General features: G+C 35.7%; 1 protein-coding gene across 2 annotated transcripts; it reads left to right on the forward strand.

The window, feature by feature from the left end:
• Positions 1–874: 874 nt before the first annotated feature.
• LOC111876265 (uncharacterized) lies at positions 875–16,138 on the forward strand. Of its 2 annotated transcripts, XM_023872820.3 has the most exons (42): positions 875–1,056; positions 1,403–1,476; positions 1,639–1,738; positions 1,970–2,047; positions 2,164–2,276; positions 2,417–2,510; positions 3,126–3,175; positions 3,324–3,454; positions 3,609–3,816; positions 3,901–3,969; positions 4,038–4,117; positions 4,192–4,341; positions 4,434–4,497; positions 4,600–4,701; positions 4,784–4,978; positions 5,068–5,195; positions 5,269–5,419; positions 5,509–5,607; positions 5,696–5,797; positions 5,988–6,046; positions 6,183–6,285; positions 6,376–6,561; positions 6,634–6,753; positions 6,829–8,449; positions 8,535–9,712; positions 9,788–9,916; positions 9,988–10,704; positions 10,800–11,321; positions 11,400–11,583; positions 11,675–12,476; positions 12,549–12,822; positions 12,904–13,017; positions 13,087–13,170; positions 13,240–13,290; positions 13,379–13,546; positions 13,616–13,893; positions 13,976–14,296; positions 14,362–14,425; positions 14,500–14,646; positions 14,734–14,838; positions 14,917–15,027; positions 15,092–16,138. In XM_023872820.3, the coding sequence occupies exons 3-42, from the start codon at positions 1,642–1,644 to the stop codon at positions 15,953–15,955; spliced, it is 10,113 nt and encodes a 3,370-aa protein (XP_023728588.1). In that variant the 5' UTR covers positions 875–1,056; positions 1,403–1,476; positions 1,639–1,641; the 3' UTR covers positions 15,956–16,138. The 2 variants fall into 2 exon arrangements, with proteins under 2 accessions (XP_023728588.1, XP_023728607.1); XM_023872839.3 differs by lacking the exons at positions 875–1,056; positions 1,403–1,476; positions 1,639–1,738; ... (8 more) ...; positions 4,192–4,341; positions 4,434–4,497 and having other exon boundaries at positions 4,769–4,978.
• Positions 16,139–18,760: the final 2,622 nt, after the last annotated feature.

The following is an 18,760-nucleotide window of genomic DNA, read 5'->3' on the forward strand; positions in this document are numbered from 1 at the left end:
GTACAACTTTGTAATGCACTTGAATATTTATTAGGGGAATCTTGACTAAGCAGCTGCATTTCATGACTACATTTACATTTCTAATCAAATGATTTATCATATAATGGACTCTAGACAAGTCTACAAACGAGTGGAATCACAAGTGTTTTGATTTTTTAGTTTACTTAGCTTTAAGATCGAATTCATGGGATAAGATACAACATCAATATGTACAATATCATGCAGCTTTTACAGACACATCACCATAATATACATTGAGGTAAACGTTTATGCTGATAAATATACCTCTCATATACAATCATATCCTTTTGTAGAGAGGTGTTGACAGCTAATCACAATAAGTATAACATAGACAATGTTTTAACGAAGTTACCCATCCGAAACGCTTTTCATATACGTTATGGCCAAAGAAGGTTGCAATATTTGATAATTTTGCAACTTTAATTTCATTTAACTTTTTGAGGAAAATGATTCAAGAGGGTAACCAACTGTTGCGTTTGTTCTCATTTGGTCATTTTTTTTTTGTATTCAATATACCATCGAACTTGTAGTTTGTGTTCACCATAACCTTTTGATCGAGTATCACAAGTCAGATACTCGATCAAAAGGTTATGGTGAACACAAACTACAAGTTCGATGATATATTGAATACAAAAAAAAGGATCAAATGAAAACAAACACAATAGTTAGTTACTCTCCAGAGTCATTTTCCCTTATATAGCCTACCATATGTATTATTTGTTGGTAATATTTTTTTAAATCATAGGTTTTTTGGATTATTTTTGTTAAACACGATTAGTTTAATAAATATCTTTAACTTAAATCTGATCATAAATCAGAAATAGAGAGAAAGAGACACAAGTACCACCGCAATTCGCCCCCTTTTAAACCCCTTTTTTTAAACTGTTTTGGCATCGGCAATTCTGATGCTTCTTGTTCACGTCTATAATCACAAGCTCATTGCTCGTGCGTCGTTTCACATTCCTGTGTTCGAAGAATTTGAAAAAGAAACCCTCCAATTCTTCATCGTCTTCTCGAAGGCAGACTCCTAAATCGGTAATCTTCTCTCTCTTCTCTCTTCCTTCGCCGTCCCGCCCTTCTTCCGGCATCCACTACTTAGACACATCACCACCTCTCTCTCCGTCTTCTTTTCCTCTTCCTATATGTTAATTCTTCATCTTAAATCGCATCTTCTTATGGTTCAACCACCGCCGTTTCCTCTAACATAGCCTTCTTACCTGTATTGACCACGGATGCAAACACAGTTCTTTGTTGCATGTCATGTGTTGATACTGTTTTCTGTAGCCCGATTTTCTATCTGTAATTTATCAGTTAGGGTTTTTGGTAGTTATATACTTAAGCATCTTCTTTTTGTTTCTGATTTTGATTTTTTTTTGCTTAGGTTAACTCATGAATGTCAGTCATTTGATCATATAGTAGCCCCATGCTAATTTGGCACGGAGGTTGCTGACTTAGGTAATACATTACTGTGATGTTGATGCATTTTTGTATTTTTATTGACGCAGTTATCATCATAATGGTTTAACTACCAATTCAATTTGCCAATCATAATGGTTTAACTGTACTAACATTGAAGTTTTATAGACTATTTATGTTCTGAATTGATAATTGGTATAGGAAATGTTTGAAGGTTTAGTAAGGCAGCTGATATTAGGTTATCTTGGCCAATATATTAAAGATATACACAGAGAACAACTCAAGATCACACTGTGGAATGGTAAGTCACCAGTTTCTATCATGACCTTTTTTTGACTTAGTTTGTTATTAATGGCTTGCTACTTTCACTATTATCAGCACAATATATTTACTTTTTATTCATCTACATTTATGTAGTTTGAAGGGTATAACAACATAAGCAGAATACTCATACCATTGTTACCACATTAATGGTTGACCATATGCAATGAATTTCTTATACTATTGACTTTTTACGCTCCCTTTAATGCAGAGGAAGTGTTCTTAGAAAATGTGGAGTTAATTCTAGAAGCTTTTGATTATCTAGAACTTCCATTTGCTCTAAAGCAAGGTGATCGATATCAACCTTAAACTTGCAATACTTATTTTACTTTGTTATTTCTGGGATGTGGTTTTTCATGTTTGAGCTATGGCTGTGATGATTTAACATTTGTGAGTGCTTGATAGGTCGGGTTGGGAGGCTAAGCATTAGAATTCCTTGGAAAAAGCTTGGGTGGGACCCTATTATAATAATTTTGGAGGATATATTAGTTTGTGCCTCTCAACGTGAGGATGAAGAGGTAAGTGATATCTCATATCAAGATATGAGTATTGTACATCTCCATCATATTAGATAACTTTACATTGCATGGGCCCAGGGTTTCCCTGCCAGGTCAGCTTACCACAAAAAAACTAATTTAAACAGCTATTTTTTTTGTAGTGGAGTGTTGATGATGTTGAAAGACGAGAATTTGCTGGAAAAAAGGCCAAACTTGCTACAGCAGAACTGGCAAAGTTATCACAACGTGTGTGTGGTGAGTGACTGCTATCCACCTATAGCTATAGGTTACATTGTTATAACTCCTGTTTTTCATTGTGCATTAGAATGATATGCATCCATGTATCTAGAGAAGTCCAATCTTTGTAGTTTAGTGAAAATGCAACCATGTTTTGTCTGTCCTATATATAAATTTGGCAGCTTTTTCTTCACTGTTGTCGGTTTTAAAATTTCTTAGATCTTCCAGAGTTGTTTAAGATCATCCTTTTACTATACTTTTTAATAGTTGTAGGTAAAAGTGAGTGTTAGTTAATCATAGTTATATTCACTGTTTATTTATCTACTTCTTTCATCCCAAGAAGATAAGTTTGATTTGACAATATACAATAAAAATGTTGGGTATTGGTCAAATATCTAAAATGTTCCTTAATGAGGGCAAAATAAAGAAAAAAACTAGACCTCAATCAAGTTTGCAGATATTAAGTGATGATAATTAATGGAAAAAGCAGGTGAAGAAATGCTGTTTGTCGTATATGGAGATATGGGATTGGTGACATTCTGGGACACAACTTTTTTTTTTTTTTTTTTTTTGCATAAAAACAGCAAATATTTTTTCACATTTTTGGTGCTAATATATTCTGTTGTTCTGCAGATAATGATAATCAAACTGGGAAATCATTTATTTCATACATTACTGCGAAGGTAGTGAGATTCCATGTTGATTTAACTTGTTAATAATGATAAAATCATAAACACTTACGCCTGTGTTTCTGTTGCTTGTTAGGGTTACTTATCATGTAATAAGTTTTCATTAAACTTAAGGTTTTTTTAATTCCGTCATGCTTTCCAGATTATTGATGGCATTCAAGTCACCATCAGGAATGTCCATGTCGTATATAGAGATATTTCAAATGACAAGGCACAGACTGTATTTGGTTTGAAGTTGGCTAGTTTGACTGCAATGAAGCAAAATCTTGTTGGGTATCTCTTTTTTTCTCTACAATCATGTTGTTGTATGTAGTATTTCCAAAGAAAAATAGATTGCACACTTTGATTTTTACAGTCATCTGTCCAATTGATCTTTTCTCAGTTTATCAACTACTTAAAACTCTGAATTACTCTAATAAAATTTCAGGGTATTAAATGGAAAGGTGAGAGCTGGCCAAGTAAACAAACTTGTTGAGATACAAGGTTTGGAAATCTACTGTAAAACCTTTCATGGATCTGCTGAAGATCTGTATACCAACAATGGTGAAGACTCCATGTCAATGGTTGCTGCAAGCTTTGAAAATGATGAACATGTTCACTTGTTGTCCCCAGTTGATGTATCTGCTTCTCTTTCGGTATGCAAGTCATGCTCTAATTGCGTCATCTCATAACAATTTTCTACTGCACATTAGTTAGGTTTTTACTGTTGTACTTTGCAGGTGAACAGGTCTGGAAGGCTCGAGAATAATGCAGCACAATACTCGGTTGATATCGAGTTATCTGGCTTGGTTAGTTTCTTAACTTGTATTATGTCAAATTTCATAAATAACATTTAACTGACATGTCCGACTTATAGGTTTTGTCCCTTGATGAAGATCAATTGCAGCAAATACTGTATCTGTATGATTATCTATGCACCTGTCGGCTAAGAGAGAAGTAAGTGGAATGTTGGTGTTATCCTTTTTTAATTACACTTTCAGATTGTGAAAGATGGGACATTGGTCTTTTAGATATGGACGATATCGCCCTTGGGGGATACCTATATCAGATAGACCTTTGGGGTGGCAGATACAATGGTGGCATTATGCTCAAAACTCTGTGTTGTCTGATGTTCGTAAACGAATGAAGAAAACTTCATGGAAATACCTAGGAGAACGTCTGTAAGTTGTTCTTTATTCATCTATGATCTACCATTTGATGTGTGCATGGAATGCTTGAAATCTTAAACCCTTAAAAATCTTTTACTTTACAGAGGCAGAAAAAGACGATATGTTAAGTTGTACAAGTTGAAACTGGAATGTCTTCGAAAAGAGCAGGTGAGGTGATTACACATATATAGTTTTCTTGATTTAAACATTATATTTAATTAATGGCGTAAATGATTCAAACATTCTTTGGTGTGTATGAATTATGATCAGCCTCTGGATGATGAAATTGTTTTGGAGTTAGACCAAATGGAGAAAGTATCTGATATAGAAGATATCTTGAGTTACAGGTCTGCTGCTGAACACGAGCTTCAGGTATGATTATGATCATTGTTGTTAATATCTATTGCATGTGCATTTTTACTTATACATTTTATTAAAGACTATGAACATGTAGGAGTTCTTGGTGGATTCAGCTTCTGGTTTTGGAAATAGTGAAGCAAATGCTACCATTGACAAGTCAATGGACGATGACCAAACATCTGGCAAACCACAAGGATGGTTGAAGTGGCTTTCCCGTGGTATGTTGGGGGCTGGAGGTACAGATGATTCCAGCCAGTTTTCTGGTGTTGTTTCAGATGAAGTAATTAAGGTATGTGTGTGTGTGTGTTAACTGTTAAGCTTATTTTTATTTATCCAAAATGATTTCACTTTAACTCATCTTTATATAATATGATACAGGACATTTATGAGGCAACAAAGTTTCATCCTGCACCTTCCCCTGTTCTTGATGCTGCTGGAAGTGATAGACTTCTTTTGTCCTCCATTAAATGCTCTATACATCGAATTTCTGCAACTCTGCGCAATAAGTATAATCTATCTAATTATCTAACTATCTTTACGTAATGTAGTTTCTAAGACTTTATTCTTTTTTTTTCCTAGGGATCTGGATTGTTCTATTGGTGAACTGGTTTTTGAGGAGAATCTTGTGGAGTGCATGATTTGGGAGGAATCTGCTGTTGTTACTGCATCAATCAATGGTGTTGAGATGATTAATTCATTAAACAAGCAAGTCGTTTTACGTGTGAAAAGGGTTTGTGTCTTCATGTGTATTATTGCATGCCTTGTTATAGGAAGGTCTTGAGTTATTTGAGTTTTTGACTATTTCCCATTTTCTTTCAGGCCATCTCTGAGGAGAATTTTATTCAAGTGGAGAAGCCATCTCTAAATTTCCAAGCTTACATACCACAAGCAAATCGTGAGGGTGACTTGACATTGAAGGTATCCAACTTGCATTTTTTTTTTATTTAATAAATATCTTGTGCTATAAACTTCTGATAATGACAATGACCCTTAACTTTGTTTTTAGGTTTTGCTTGAGCCGATTGAAATGACATGTGATCCAACATATCTTGTTAATTTTGTGGAGTTATATACTGTGTTGGCTTCCTTTCAATCTCATGAAGGAAGGGTGAGTGTTATTCTAGTTTACATGTTTTGAAGTACTTGCATGATTTTTTAAGTGTTACATGTCTCAAAGTAGATGCATTCTTTATCTGTAGATAGTGAATTCATTATTCCATTAATATGCAACTAATAGATTCTATATGATTAACTTATGAGGTTTTTGAGAAACAACTTTCACTGATTTCATGTTACAGGTCCTAAACTCGCTTAATGGGATAAAAGACATGAAGTCACGTCTAATATCGAAAGCTGAGTATGTCTTCTCCTATGATCTTACCGGAATAATATTATTTCCTTTAGGGTCTAGAAATGGGATCAGTAGCAACATTGTATTTAAACTAAACATCTCTTCAACTATGTATTTTCTCTTGTTTTGTTTTGTTTTGCAGATACATGTTGTCAGGTCGGAAGAGAATGATGTGGGATATTAGTTTAATAAACATCAAGATAATTATTCCCTGGGAGAATGGGAAGTCAGAGATACATAAATTGGTATTGATTTCTTTTTAAATCGTCATACGAGGTTCACATTATTATTATTTGTATTTGTATTAACTTCAAAGTTCAAACCTTAACATACAGGTACTTGGATTGACAGCTGTCACCTTTTCATCCAAGCATGATGTTAGCTGTTTTGCACCAGATATCAACGTACCTTCTCAATTCATGAGGAATTTAATAGATGACAATTCTTCAAGTGAGCTTCTAGAAGGAACTCAGATTCAAGATCTGTATGATCTCATGGAAATTAAATTAGTCGACTTCCAGGTCAGCATCTTCTCTCATTTTCACTCAACATCTCACATTTCACATAATTGACTGACGTGTGACTTCCTGCAGATAAACTTGTTTGTGTCATTCTATCCTACTCATTATTTTCCTATTCTGGAAAAGCTCAATGCTTCTTCTGCTTTAGCATTGTGCATTGTTCAGGATGAATCATTACTGAAAGCAATGGAGGTAGGTATTTACATTATCCTACTAAAAGTTAAAAATTTCGCACACTTATCACCATTAATAATTTATTGGTTTCAGGTTTATGTAGTGGTGGCACCATTTTTGGGACACTTGTCACCATCAATAATTGGTTCAGTTTTGAAACTAGTTGAAACCATCGACATGCTCCATCATGCTTCACACTTGGGCACCACGTCAGCAACGTCAGATAAACCAAACAACTTTAGCAGTGTCTCTGTTGTTGCCAATTTGGAGTCTGGTAGCTTCATTGTTGACCTTGAAAATGGGTTAGAGGAAAGCTGCACATTAACTGTTTCTCTTCAGGACTTGGATATGAGATTGATTACTGTGAAACAAGCACAATCTTTCTGGATATGTACACGGGCTTTTAAAGTAATGTCTCGTTTGTTGAAAAATGGTGATGACATGGACCTTATAAATGTTTCACCTAATGGGTTAAGCCAACTTAATAATGGGTGCCTCATGTTACATTATGATGGTGATTTGAGCATATGGTTGACAGATCTTGATCTTCATTGCTATCCACATATTATTGGATTGCTGATTGAATTTTTCGATAAGCTACCAGAATATAGCCCTTCACATTCACATGATGACAAAAATCAAGAATTTGTGGGACGTAACAGTAACAGTGTCCTCTCAGGTTCTTATTTTGGTTGTTCCAATTTTTATGACACCTGTTCTTCAGATTGGGAAAGCATTTCAGTTGATCATTACCCTTTTGTTACAATACACAATGACAGATCTCTTGTTAGCCTCGAGAGTTCACTTATTAACATCAATCCAGACTGGAAGAAGGTTCTCAAGATAAGAGAGGGTAAGATAAGTTGTTCAAAAAAGGAATTCCAGAAACTATCTGTATCTGATCCTGATCTGGTTGTAATCAATCTTGATCTCAGAAGCATTAGACTACACCTGCATGACTCTTCATCCATTGTTGCATATTTTACACTTCCTACTGCTAAATCTTGTATTTCTATCCATGAAAGCTGTCTGGATGTGTTGTGTTCAACTGAGGGATTGAGCCTTTCATCACAATGGTTTCCTCAGACTCTACAAGACTCTCTGTGGGGCCCTGCTTTACTCAATCTTTCTCCTGTTATCAACATTCGAGTGAGAAAAGGGAATCATGGAATGGAACTAGATTTTAGTATTCAGAATGTTTCATGTATATTGCCAACTGAATTTCTAGCTGTACTCATTGGTTACTTCTCAATGCCTGATTGGAACTTGAATGCAAAAGAGTCATCTGGTATCGATTGTTCCAAGGACACAGATAGCTTTCCTTTCACTTACAATTACAAGTTTGAGATATTGGACTCTGTTTTGTTTACACCTGTGGCTAATGCTGATTACCAGTTTCTAAAGCTTAATATTCCACAGATGTACTTCACTTTTATTGAGAATAGTGATTCAGATATTCTATTAAAAGAAATCCCTTTGGAGTGTTCTGTTCCACCTGGATTTATTGGAGATCAAAATTATTGTCTAAATGTATTTGGGAGGGATTTATCTCTACATCATACTCTTTGGAAAGACAATGCTTCTGAAGTGACAAGTGTCAGCATAATTGCTCCTTTTAGTGGTGATATATGGATCACAATACCATATGGATCTGATTCTCCTTCTGCAACATGTATGATGTCAAAGGTTAATAAATGTCAATTTATTGTCGAAGGTAGAATATCATCTTTTATGTCACTGTGTTATTTATTCTGTACATACTTGATATTTGATTAATGCAATGGGCTTTCTTTTTTCAGGAAGTGAAATACTTGGCTGCTTTGATGCATTGCTAGATGTCATTGACCAGTTCACATCTGTTGAAAATCTATCCATGTGTTTCACTTCTGATGTTTCAGAGTTTCTCAATTCAAAAGACAGTTTTAAAGAAAATCATGTGCTTCAAGTTCCTACTGAATCCTCAAGTGTCAGCTTTACAGAAATCAGATGCTCTGTTGAGTCCATGTCAGTAGAACTCTACTCTGACAAGATACAATCGAATGCTAACGAACATATCGCCAAAACTGACATGAAATTCACATGTTCAGTATCATTAAAAAACGAAAAGCCTCTTTCTCTTGATGTATCATTCACTTGTTTGACACTTTCTTCAATGTTTACCTCTGTTGTCTTACTGGAATGCACATCTTATACCAAAAAAGTACCAGTTCTTTACATGAAACTCTTGATGTCAGATGAAGGTGAAAACCATCTAAGATTCTCCCTTCCTTGTGTCGACATTTGGTTATTTTTGTCTGAATGGAGTCAAGTTGTTGACCTTGTCAATTCTTGTTATGAAAATCTTCCCAAAACTGCAATCCAGAATGAGGAACCAGAAAAATCCATTTCAGAGCCAGTTTCTCGTGTTGATACTGCAGAAAACTCGCCTCAATCTATCAGTGTCTCAAGTTTTTTATCTCCAGAAGATCGGTTTTCATTAACTGTGAAGTCGGATCATATTGGTATAAAAATCCGTGTTCCTGTTCAGGTTTCTGGAGAAGCATTTAAATATTTTGGGGCGCCTCAAGTTCGAGAGCAGAATTCCTTTGTTGGAAGAGATGATGGAAGTTTTCTATATATTTATTTGCAAAGTAGGTGCACTGAGGCGAACATCAATGGCGAAAAAGTAAATTTGAAGTCCAATCTGGGCAAAGCAATGGGAACAGTTGAACTATTTCAGAACAAGAGTGTCCATTCTTGGCCCCTTTTTCAGTTATTGGAAATTGATATAGAAGCCGAAGCTGGTAATGATGATATGGATCTCATGCATTTGAAGACAGAGGTTCACTGTGATAATCTAGATATTTGGCTTTCACATCACACATTTTACTTGTGGCCAACAACGCCAGAAGATTCCGGATCTTCTCAGCTTTCAGTTGGCAGTGTAAATTTCAGATTTCACTTACGAAAGGTTTCCATTCTTTTGACAGATGAAAAGGTATGTAAAACTGTTTTCTCATTTTCAAAACTATAACTCATGTTTATTTAATCTGTTGTGATTTTGATTATCTAGTGGAGCTCCAATGGTCCTCTACTAGAGATTCTTATGGGAAGCTTGTTGTTTCATGGTATCATAACTGCAAATGTGATGGAAGGATGGGTTGATAGTGAGCTTCAAGTGAACTACAATAACATTCATAAGGTGAAGTAATTTCTGTAGCAATTTTATGAATGAATTGATGATAACTTATTTTGATTATACTTACTCTCCAGGTATTATGGGAGCCTTTCCTTGAACCCTGGAAGTTCCAAGTAAGCTTAAGAAGAGAGCAAGGAAAAAGTGCCCTTGAAAACAGCCCAGTCATGACAGATGTTCATCTCGAGTCAACAATGAATCTCAATATCAATGTTACAGAATCCTTCATTGAGGTTGCTTTCAGAACATTTGATATGATTACGGATGCTTGGGATCTCATGAGTCTGAATGTTTTTCCTGAAAACTCAAGATTAACAGCAGCAGCTCACACCAATGAAAATACAAATACACTAGCCAGCAGATACGCCCCTTACACACTCGAAAACTTAACTTCACTCCCTCTAGTGTTTTACATTTCCAAAGCTGATGGTTTCAATATATTGAAAGATGGAAAATACGTGCAGCCTGGTTCTTCATATCCAGTGTACATTGATGATAATACAGATGAACAGACCTTTGGCTTTAAACCTAGCCATTCAACTGACAATCTAGGAGACAAAAAATTCGCTGATGCACAGCATCATTATATAGTTATTCAGCTTGAAGGAACTTCCACTTTGTCAGCTCCTGTTTCTATAGATCTTGTTGGTGTTAGCTTCTTTGAGGTGGATTTTTCCAATTCAGTTGTCAATTCCAGGGATATTTCTAAAGGTGTCAATAGTGGCTATGTTGTTCCTTTGGTGATTGATGTTTCCGTTCAACGATACACAAAGTTAGTCCGATTATACTCAACAGTAAGTTTACTTTACTGTTTACCCATCATGTTAATTTAGTTCCACTTGTAATGGTTTCTAGCTATTTTTCTCTAAAAAGATTCATAAAATGCCAGGTCATACTCACAAATGCAACAACAATGCCATTTGAAGTCAGATTTGATATCCCATTTGGTGTATCTCCCAAGATTCTGGACCCTGTATATCCAGGACACGAGTTTCCTCTTCCTCTACATTTAGCAGAATCAGGTCGGATAAGATGGCGTCCATTAGGGAACACTTACCTATGGAGTGAAGCTTATAGCATTTCCAATATTCTTTCTAATGAAAGTAAGATTGGACATTTGAGGTCATTTGTCTGCTACCCTTCTCTTCCAAGTAGTCATCCTTTTCGTTGCTGTGTCTCTGTGCATGATGTGTGTTTGCCTTCTGCTGGGACTGGGAGAGTAAACAAGGGATCAAATTTATATATTCATGATGCTATTGCTGACAAGATAGAGAACCAGGATCAGTCAAATAAGAGGTGTATTCACCTGATTACATTAAGTAATCCTTTAATAGTCAAAAACTATTTACCAGTTGAAGTATCTGTCATGATTGAGAGTGGTGGAGTTTCATGTAGCATGCTGCTTTCAGAGGTTGGTATCTATCTTCCACATTTTGTTTATGACCATATAATAATTTCATCATGACTTATACTTTTCTAACATCTGCAGGTTGAAACTTCTTTTTATCATATTGATTCTTCACATGATCTTTCATTAACTTTTGATATACACGGTTTTAGACCTTCTGTTCTCAAGTTCCCACGTGCAGAAAAGTTCAGTGAAATTGCTAAATTTAGTGGAACAAAGTTTTCTTCTTCAGAATCCATTAACTTCACTGCTGACATTTCTAAAGGTGATGTACATTTTTTTTCCTCATCTCTCTCTCTCTCTCTCTCTCACACACACACACACACACTCACAAAAGCTGATGTGTTTTTGTGTAGGTCCATTATATGTGACAATGGAAAAGGTGATGGATGCATTCTCTGGGGCTCGTGAAATCTGCATATTTGTTCCCTTCTTATTGTACAACTGCTGTGGCTTTCCCCTCACAATTGCAAACTCAACTAATGATCTGACAATGCGCGACACTTTGCCTTCCTGTTATGATTTAGATGAAGAGGACCCGTTTTTGGGCAAAAAAGATGGTCTGAGCCTTTTGTCTTCACACCAAATCTTAAACAATGATGGTATGACTATGAGGAGGTTTCCCCTAAACAATAACCTTGTTTCCACTAGAAAGGAATCCTTCAGTTCATCTGGATCAAACAAGAAGAATATTATTAGCACACCATATGATGAGGAAAAAAGCTTAGTTTCAAACAACCAACAGATTGACTTGGATGAAACAAGTCGCAAAAAAGTCAACTTTCGCATGTATTCTCCTGACCCTAATATTGCTTCGAGTGAGATCATGGTGAGAGTTAGTCGGTCCCACTCTGAATCTGATGTGGCAAGTACCTCAAACTACACGTGGTCTAGTGAATTCTTCCTTGTCCCACCAACCGGTTCAACTACAGTCCTTGTCCCCCGATCATCAGCCAATTCTTCATATGTAATATCTGTTGCATCGAGTGCTATTTCTGGGCCATATTCTGGAAGAACAAGGATTATCAATTTCCAGCCTAGATATGTTATTAGTAATGCATGCAGTAAGGACTTGTGTTATAGGCAGAAGGGGTCCGACTTTATATACCATTTGAAGGTGGGACAACACTCCCATATTCATTGGACAGACGTAACAAGGTACAGTGTTGGTTTTTCTTGTAACTTTTTTCTTACCACAGTTTGTTCACATGCTTATGTTACATAAAACAGGGAATTACTGGTTTCTGCTCGTTTTGATGAGCCTGGATGGCAGTGGTCAGGGTGTTTCTTACCAGAACATTTAGGTGATACACAATTGAAAATGCGAAACTATGTTACTGGTGCTGTAAGTATGGTCCGTGTAGAGGTTCAAAATGCTGACGATGCAATCAGAGATGACAAGATTGTTGGGAATCCACATGGAGATTCTGGGACCAATTTGATTCTTTTATCTGATGATGATACGGGATTTATGCCTTACAGGATTGATAATTTCTCAAAGGAGGTTACTTAGTTCCTGCATGCTCTTCATTTCTTAATTTCCCTATGTTTTGATTAATGATTAAATTTTGTTGACATGTTGCAGAGACTACGTGTTTATCAACAAAAATGTGAAGCTTTTGAGACTGTTATACATTCCTACACATCTTGCCCTTATGCATGGGATGAACCTTCTTACCCACATCGTCTAACTGTTGAGGTATGCATTCCATTTACAAATCATATGTTGTAGTTATTGATTAAGTACTCATATATTTTAATCTCCAAGGTGTTTGCTGAGAGGGTAGTAGGATCTTATACTCTTGATGATGCCAAAGAGTACAAACCTGTGGTTTTACCTTCAACTTCTGAGGTAAATTTTCTAACTTATACAAAAATGTGTACATGGGGTTAAATCCTTTCATGATATTCTTTTTGGCAGAAACCTGAGAGAAGGCTGTTAATATCTGTCCATGCTGAAGGAGCATTGAAGGTATAATTGTTGTATTTCAGATTCAAACATTCCTATTTATCACTTTATTCCTTTTCTAAGTGCTACATTTTTTTTCCATATCATACAGGTTCTCAGCATCATTGATTCCAGTTATCATATCTTTGATGATATAAAAATCTCGCGTTCTCCTAGGTTAACTGATAAAAAAGAAGATGACCAAAAGCAAGAAAGTTGTGAAAGATTATCAGTTTCCATTCCCTTCATTGGGATTTCTGTTATGAGTTCTCAACCACAGGTACCATTACTCTATAAACAAATTTAAGATGTCATTTTCACCATTCTTATAAAGTTTCCCCATTTGTAGGAGTTACTTTTTGCATGTGCAAGGAACACAAGCATTGATCTAGTTCAAAGTTTGGATCAGCAAAAGTTTTCCTTGAAAATTTTCGCTTTGCAGATTGATAACCAACTACCAACCACACCTTACCCTGTTATTCTATCGTTTGATCATGAGTATAAACAAATGGCGACCTCTCAGATCAAAAGTAAAGATGCTTCATGTGAGCCTGTGTTCTCATTGGCTGCAGCAAAATGGAGGAATAAAGATAGAGCTTTGCTTTCGTTTGAGCATATAAACTTAAAGTATTTATTATTCTGTTTATTTATGTAAATAAATACCCACTCTTAAATGTTTATGAATTACTAACAGTTTCCTTTGTTTTAGAATGACAGATTTTCATCTTGAGCTTGAGCAAGATGTGATTTTAAGTCTGTTTGACTTGTTTAAGGCCGTATCCTCAAGGTTCCATAGCAGAGGAATGCCACATATGGATACAGTCTTGCTGCCTCTTTCCTCAAACTTGAGTGTTAATAATAAGAAGAATAAATTTTCAGATACTGAAAAGGAAGACAGTGAAAGCTTCCCTTTGCTACCATCAATAGTTCCAATTGGTGCACCTTGGCAGAAAATATATCTCCTTGCAAGAAAACAGAAGAAAATATACGTTGAGCTGCTTGAAGTGGCCCCCATCACTTTGACCCTAAGGTGATTCATTTCACTCCCTACTGAGAAGGAAGGGCATATGTGTAAATATGTTCCTTTTTTTGCAGCTTTTCGAGCAGTCCGTGGATGCTAAGGAATGGAATACTTACATCAGGAGAATTTCTTATCCATGTAAGTAGGACTGACTATTTCGGATATTTTTCAAAATAAAGTTAATTACTTAATTCGTGTAATTTTACATGCAGAGAGGTCTAATGGCTCTTGCTGACGTGGAGGGAGCACGGATTCATCTGAGGCGGTTAACAATTTCTCATCAGCTGGCTAGCTTGGAATCCATACGAGAGATCTTGATCATACATTACACACGCCAACTTCTTCATGAAATGTACAAGGTTAGTTTAAGTTTATATATGTGAAGTAAAATATTATTATTTTTTACAGTGTTGTTAAAATTCCATCATATTTTTCTTCTTCTTCAGGTTTTTGGCTCTGCTGGTGTAATAGGAAATCCCATGGGTTTCGCAAGGAGTGTGGGAGTTGGCATCAAAGATTTCCTCTCAGTTCCAGCCAGAAGCTTTATGAAGGTAAATATCTTCACATGTTGCTACTTTTGCAGCCTTTGAAACAAACATATTAAGAATTAAGTAAGACTACTTTTGCAGAGTCCAGCAGGACTCATCACAGGCATGGCACAGGGAACTACTAGTCTTGTTAGTAATACAGTTTATGCCATAAGTGATGCTGCCACCCAAGTCAGTAGAGCAGCACATAAGGTACATTTATTTATTTGTATATCCATGGTGTGTTTAAATTAAACTATGATATACTTGCTGTCAGGGTATTGTTGCTTTTACAATGGACGACGACCCATCTGCATCAGAAATGGAAAGGCAACAAAAAAAGGGGATGTCGTCTCATGGCAAAGGTGTAATAAATGAAGTTTTGGAAGGGCTGACTGGTCTTCTCCAATCGCCAATAAGAGGAGCTGAAAAACACGGGCTTCCAGGTGTCCTCTCAGGTATAGCACTGGGAGTAACCGGACTAGTGGCAAGGCCAGCTGCAAGCATTCTCCAAGTAACAGAAAAAACCGCACGCAGCATACGGAACCGAAGCAAACTCTACCACATGGGATCCCAACGCCTCCGAGTCCGTCTCCCAAGACCATTATCCCCAAACTACCCCTTAAAACCCTACTCATGGGAACAATCCATCGGTATCTCCGTAATCATCAGTTCCGATTCCAACACCTTAAAAGACGAAACCCTTGTCCTCTCCAAATCCCTAAAACACGGGGGTAAATTCATAATTATCACCCAACGACTTATTCTAATCGTCACCTCCGCCAGTCTTGTAAATTTGGGCAAACCGGAGTTTAAAGGTGTCCCGGCGGATCCCGATTGGGTGATTGAAGCGGAGATAAGGTTGGACAGTGTGATTCATGTGGATGTTGATGATGAGGTGGTGCATATTGTTGGGAGTAGTTCAGATGTTGTGGTCAGACAAAATATTAACCAGGGTGGTGGTGGGAAGCAGCGGTGGTATAACCCGCCGACACCGTTGCCGCTGTTTCAGACGAATTTGGAGTGTTCGGGGAAGGAGGAGGCGGGGGAGTTGCTGAAGGTGTTGTTGGTGACGATTGAGAAAGGTAAGGAGAGAGGGTGGGGGTGTGTCTATCGTTTGCATCAGAGTAGTGTTAGGTGATACCCTTGTATATTTGTTGTAGATTTTAGGTTAAAGATGGAAAAATAATAAAAGCTACATTAGAAGAATATCATATACGGAAAAAAAAAGAAGGAAAAAACTGATTTAAATTTTTTTAGCTGGTGTTATCATTGTATATATTTTATCATGGTAGATCAATTATTTTTGGGCTTTCAAGTTTTATCATTGTTTATTTGCCAAACTGGGGTTAGTAACTATCATTGATAAGGAGGTCGGAGTGAATTTTTTTTATTTATGTGTACCTCCAAGATCATTGCTCCTCCAATGGTGCCCATTTGATCTCATAAGTGGGTTGAATAGGGGTGAACAAAAACCAAAACGACTAAAGAAAAATCGACAAAACCGCAATAAACTGCAACCGAAACCGATGCAAAAACCAATGGTGCAGATTTAATTTTTGCAAAAACCGAAGGTCAACGGTTCGGTGTGGTTTCTATCCAAAAAACCGGTCCACCCAAAAAACCGGTCCACCCAAAACCGAACCGCACCGCAAGCGTGTATAGTAATAAATAAATCAATGTATATTATATACATGTTATTTAAAATACTTATAAACGATAATATATTTATTATATGTTTATTTTGTGTTTTTGTAAGACTATATGGGGTGCAAAAGAAATGTTCTATTATTAGCTAAACGTACTAATCGATTACATGTAATAAGCTTGTAACAAATTATGTCAAAATCAACCAACCTTCAATTATTAATTAGTTTCTAAGTAGTCACAAGTTATACTTTAAGCAACTTACAGTTCTTATTTATGTATTTTTGTTTTGAGTTGAAAATGAATGATTTAAAAAAAAAAAAAACAACACAATAAAAACTTACATGCATATGGTTTTCAGTTCTTACAGTTTTAAAAAACCGCACCAAAAAACATAAAAAACTGCACCAAATTCTAAACACGGTTTAAAACCGAAACCGCACTAATAGAAACCGAAACCACATTTAAAAACCGAAAAACCGAACCATTGCAAAACCGCACCCAACGGTTTTAAAATACAAAAACCGCACCAAACCGCACCATGCTCACCCCTAGGGTTGAACAACTTGATTGTTTACGAAAAAGATCTATTGTGTACGAATCAACTTGATTGAATACGAGGCTTCAAATCAAGGAAAGGTCTTTCGTGACTTGATTTTCCCAACTAGTTATAAATGAAAAAGAAAGAAAATAGAAATTGTTATACTTTTTTATCTACTAAATTATCTGTCAAAAACAACTATAGTTTGCATAAAATGGAAATAATATGTAACTATGTAAGTTTAATATATTTAAACAGAAGAAAAATAAAACTTAACCTGTTACTATTAAAAAAAATGTTACAGATATTTATATTGTATAAATGTGAAACATTGTACTAAACCCATACCTTATTAAAAGTTGACATTGGACCGAAATTTGAGGCTCGACTCGAGTATCAGGCTTTTCAAATAAATAAAGAATGGCTTTTATTCTCCTTCCGTCCCAATATTATTGTCCACAGACAAAAAACACACAGATTAAGAAAAACATTAATTACCACTAACTTTATATAATAAAATGACAGTTTTGTCCTTACTTTGCATTTAATGTTCCATTAAATGATTAGTTGGCTAAATAATAATGATGGATATTTTGGTAAAAATGTTATTTATTTTTAGAAGTGAAGTATTATTTTGGGACAAACCAAAAAGGAAATATGGACTATAATTTTGGGACAGAGGGAGTATTTAATAACACACCAAAGTCACTTTGAAGACTAAGAATGACTTTTATATTTAATAACACACCAAAGTCACTTTGAAGACTTTGGATTGCTCACGCCTGAGTTTGTGGGATATATAAATATATTGGAAGTATCAGGAAAACTTCGTTCATTATACATGAGTGATGCCCTGAAAAAAGTGATCCAAAAATGGATTTGACCTAAAGTTTCAGGATATGTTCGACCAAAGATTTTACCTACCCAGTAGTGAAATTTTGTTCATTTTTATTACTTTATAACCACCAAAACACGGGAGTACTTTAGTAATGTTTAATGTTTAGGCTAATTTAATATTTTCCTTTAAAGATGCTGGGTTGGGTTAGTTTTAAGACAAATCTAGTAGGTCTGGTCTGCAGATCCGAAAAAAATTGTGTTATTAACTTGTCATCATTTTATGAATTGTGTTATTAACTTGTTATCATTTTATGTTCTTATTATATAATAAAGAGTTAATCTAATAAATGACTATAAAATATATTATATATTTGGATTTTTTTGGATTAAACCTTAATTTGTTATCTTCTAAGATTTCTAACATTTTCACGGCAACTGCTCCAAGTTTCATGATGGCTTAAAGTAATCTAACGAGATGGTCATGTAAATCCATTACTTGACGATTTGTCAAGAACATTGTAGACACGTGTAACGATATGGAAAAGTTCAAGCAAAGATGTGTAACACTCGTTCAGTTTGAGCAATGGTTATCGACATTGAGTTTTTTTTATGTTGGTTATGGCGAATGAATAGTGAAAATTGTTTATGTTGACTTTTTTTTTAATCTCACTAGAGAGTCATAGAATTCTATGATGGAAGATGATAAAAACAAGAAAAGTAGAGGGATATTAGCCGTTGGCGTGAAGAAGATGGGAGGGGTTGTTCTTCTTCAATCATCGAACCATATGGCTCCTAATGAGAATCACAAAGCCAACAATAAAACTTTAATCGTTTCTTCTCCATAACCAACACCAAAAACTCAATGTCAACAACCCTTGATCAAACGGATGATCATTACGTATATTGCACTGAACTTTTCTA

The sequence above is a fragment of the Lactuca sativa genome, chromosome 8, assembly GCF_002870075.4.
Source record: "Lactuca sativa cultivar Salinas chromosome 8, Lsat_Salinas_v11, whole genome shotgun sequence".
NCBI lineage: Eukaryota > Viridiplantae > Streptophyta > Magnoliopsida > Asterales > Asteraceae > Lactuca > Lactuca sativa.

What these genes read in the sequence shown, in the direction of transcription:
- LOC111876265 (XM_023872820.3), top strand. Translation starts at nt 1,642, where the DNA reads ATGTTTGAAGGTTTAGTAAGGCAGCTGATATTAGGTTATCTTGGCCAA. An exon ending in CTGCTGAACACGAGCTTCAG is followed by an intron (nt 4,702 to 4,783) that starts GTATGATTATGA and finishes ATGAACATGTAG; the next exon opens with GAGTTCTTGGTGGATTCAGC. An exon ending in CAGCCAGAAGCTTTATGAAG is followed by an intron (nt 14,839 to 14,916) that starts GTAAATATCTTC and finishes CTACTTTTGCAG; the next exon opens with AGTCCAGCAGGACTCATCAC.